We start from the raw sequence: 2,635 nt of genomic DNA, 5'->3' as shown, positions 1-2,635 counted from the left end.
AACTATGTTTGGTGAGAGACCCATAGAGCCACCAGCTCCCCTTTTTTTACCTAGCACGAGAATGCTTAGAGTCCTGGATCTACATGGTGCACATTTCGGAATCACAAAGAAAGATATCAAGGACATAGGATTGTTCCGCCACTTGAAGTATTTGAATATTGGAAGTGCTAAAGCATATTCAAATGTTTATAGAATTCCAAGATCTATAGGAAAATTAAAAGGTTTACAGACTTTGGAGATAAGAATGACAGATATATCAACAATACCAAATGAGATTTGTAACCTTCAGAGTCTCCGTAGCATCCGGTGTAAGAAAACACATTGGTCCTATCTTGGTCTTCAGCCCTCTATGGGGTGCTTGATGGACATGATGTATCATCAGATGATTACTCGTAATTCTCATGAAAAAGCTTTGAAGTCACGCATGCCTTGCTTTAGGCATTGGTCAATATACAAAGGTGTAAGTGTGCCGAGAGGGATTAGCAAGTTACAAGAGTTACAAACACTAGAGGTTGTGGACATCAAACGGAGTGATGCCAATGCAATTAAAGAGCTTGGTGAGCTTGTGCAGCTAAAAAAACTTGGGGTGGTAACGAAAGAGGCCACCGAGCAGAAATGCAAGTTACTTTGTGCAGCTATCGAGAAGCTCACTTCCCTGTACTCTCTTAATGTGGATGCGGACTATCATGGCTCTCTGGAGTGGCTGCATTCTGTTTCTTCTCCTCCCCTACCCATGAGGAGTCTCAAGCTGGTTGGGCGTCTTGGAGAAATGCCAGACTGGATTGGAAGTTTGACACATTTAGTGAAGATTTATCTAGGGCATAGCGAGCTGAAAGGTGATAAAACCATGGAACTACTAGGCACACTGCCCAAACTTATGCTCCTTGGTCTTCGTCAGAATGCATATGTTGGGAAGAGTCTAGTCTTTGGAGCAAGAGCATTCCCAAATCTCAGGGAACTAGATATTTTTTACCCGGATCGAGTGAGAGAGGTGATATTCGAAGAGGACACCTCGTACCAGTTGGCAAAGATACAATTCCGTGGCGGCCGATGTGTGGAATTTATTGGCATCAAACATCTCCCAAGGGTCAAGGAGATTTCACTTGGTTTGGGGGCTAGAGTGGCGAAGCTTGGTGACCTGCAAGGGGAAGTGGAGGCACACCCCAACCATCCCGTGCTGCGACTAGTGGAGGACTGGAGCATGCATAACATCGACCCCTCTGAACATGAAGCGCTGGAGGAAGAATTGGCTAATTTTCGGAGGCAGCATCAGCAGGAGAGATCCACTAATAATCGCAAGTGGTGGCCATGGCGACAACGAGCGCAATCAGGTCAGCTAATTTACTTGCATTCCGTTCAGCTAGTAGTACTAGCATATAAATAGCTATCAACCGATTGAGATGATAATTGGTACTACTATACATATACACTTACAAGTTACAATTCATGTCTATGTAGTTTTTATTTTCCACCACATCCAAGGCTCCAATGTAGAAGATGATGGAGATGATTTCTTCTCTTGCACTTCTCATGACGAAGATGCTTGCTGAAGATACAACTCATGGTGCATTGCCTTATATATTGGTTCAGAAACTACACCTATTGTTGAAGGCAACTGACAAGGATCCAAACGGGCGAAGGTAAATCCGAACCCTTCCTTATTCAACCTGGATATTGGGAGCGCTTTTTAATGCATTTGCTGACGAAATAAGCTCCTCTGCTTGTTGTATGCCATGTACTCAGCTTGGAGAAAATGCCATAGACTACCCCACATAAGATGCTACTACGTACTACAAAACTGCGTATGTTGTTATGCTGCACTTGGACATCACGTTCAACTTCCTTACAAGTTTCAGGTTGATTATCTCCTCTCTGACGTTATACAGGTACCACTCAAATCTTGTTTTACTTGGGGGATGATTGGTACCGACGAGAGATGGAACGGTCCTTAGATTCCAGTTCAGTGTTGTGGTGTTACTTGTTAGGTGCATTGCTATTTCACCCGCAAAAAAAGGTGCATTGCTATTTATGTGTTGCATATAAAAGTTATATTGTTTTCTGTAATTTGAATTTGTCATACTTAGCAGGAAGAAATTTGTGTTTTCATAATAATCCAATAAATCTATGTACATATTTATTCTGCAGCGGAGAAGATGTGGCTATACAATACACTATACTATACAAGATGCTACTGCTAAGCTGCATATATTGTTATTCTGCAATTGGTCATCAGGTTGAACCTTGCAAGTTTGCTGCTAGTTACCTCCTGATGTTTTTACGGTCCAAATGGAAGAGGAGTGACACATATCTTGTGGGTATCGGTGGAACAGAGGCGAGCAAGATCTCTGATCGAAAGTACAAGTGGCAACAACTGACCCAAATAATTGTAAATTGTTTGGAAAAGATCATGGAACGGATGATCAATCTGATGAGAAGACCTGCAATCGTGAATACAGAGTACTTGCTTTCTTTACTAGCTAGAGTATTTAAGTACCCGCAACCTGTATTGGTGGTACACCATCGTGCAAACCTAAAGCTATATTGTATTGCTAATTGGGGTGTAAATTATTTGCTGTACATCATCGTTAGTGTGTTGTGAGAACACCGCCGGGCAAGCCTTCGTAGTTCTTTTGCT

General features: G+C 42.3%; 1 protein-coding gene across 1 annotated transcript; it reads left to right on the top strand.

Annotated features, from left to right (window-relative positions):
• Positions 1-2,625, top strand: LOC123177086 (disease resistance protein RPM1; the record flags this gene model as incomplete). Its single annotated transcript, XM_044591031.1, is given in 4 exon segments — positions 1-1,331; positions 1,459-1,640; positions 1,744-2,014; positions 2,146-2,625. Coding segments are annotated over 2 exon segments (1,423 nt in total), but the record flags the coding sequence as incomplete, so codon positions are not given.
• Between the last annotated feature and the right edge of the window lie 10 nt (positions 2,626-2,635).

This window comes from Triticum aestivum, unplaced genomic scaffold (assembly GCF_018294505.1).
Source record: "Triticum aestivum cultivar Chinese Spring unplaced genomic scaffold, IWGSC CS RefSeq v2.1 scaffold174468, whole genome shotgun sequence".
NCBI lineage: Eukaryota > Viridiplantae > Streptophyta > Magnoliopsida > Poales > Poaceae > Triticum > Triticum aestivum.
This window is presented reverse-complemented; position numbering and strand designations above follow the sequence as displayed.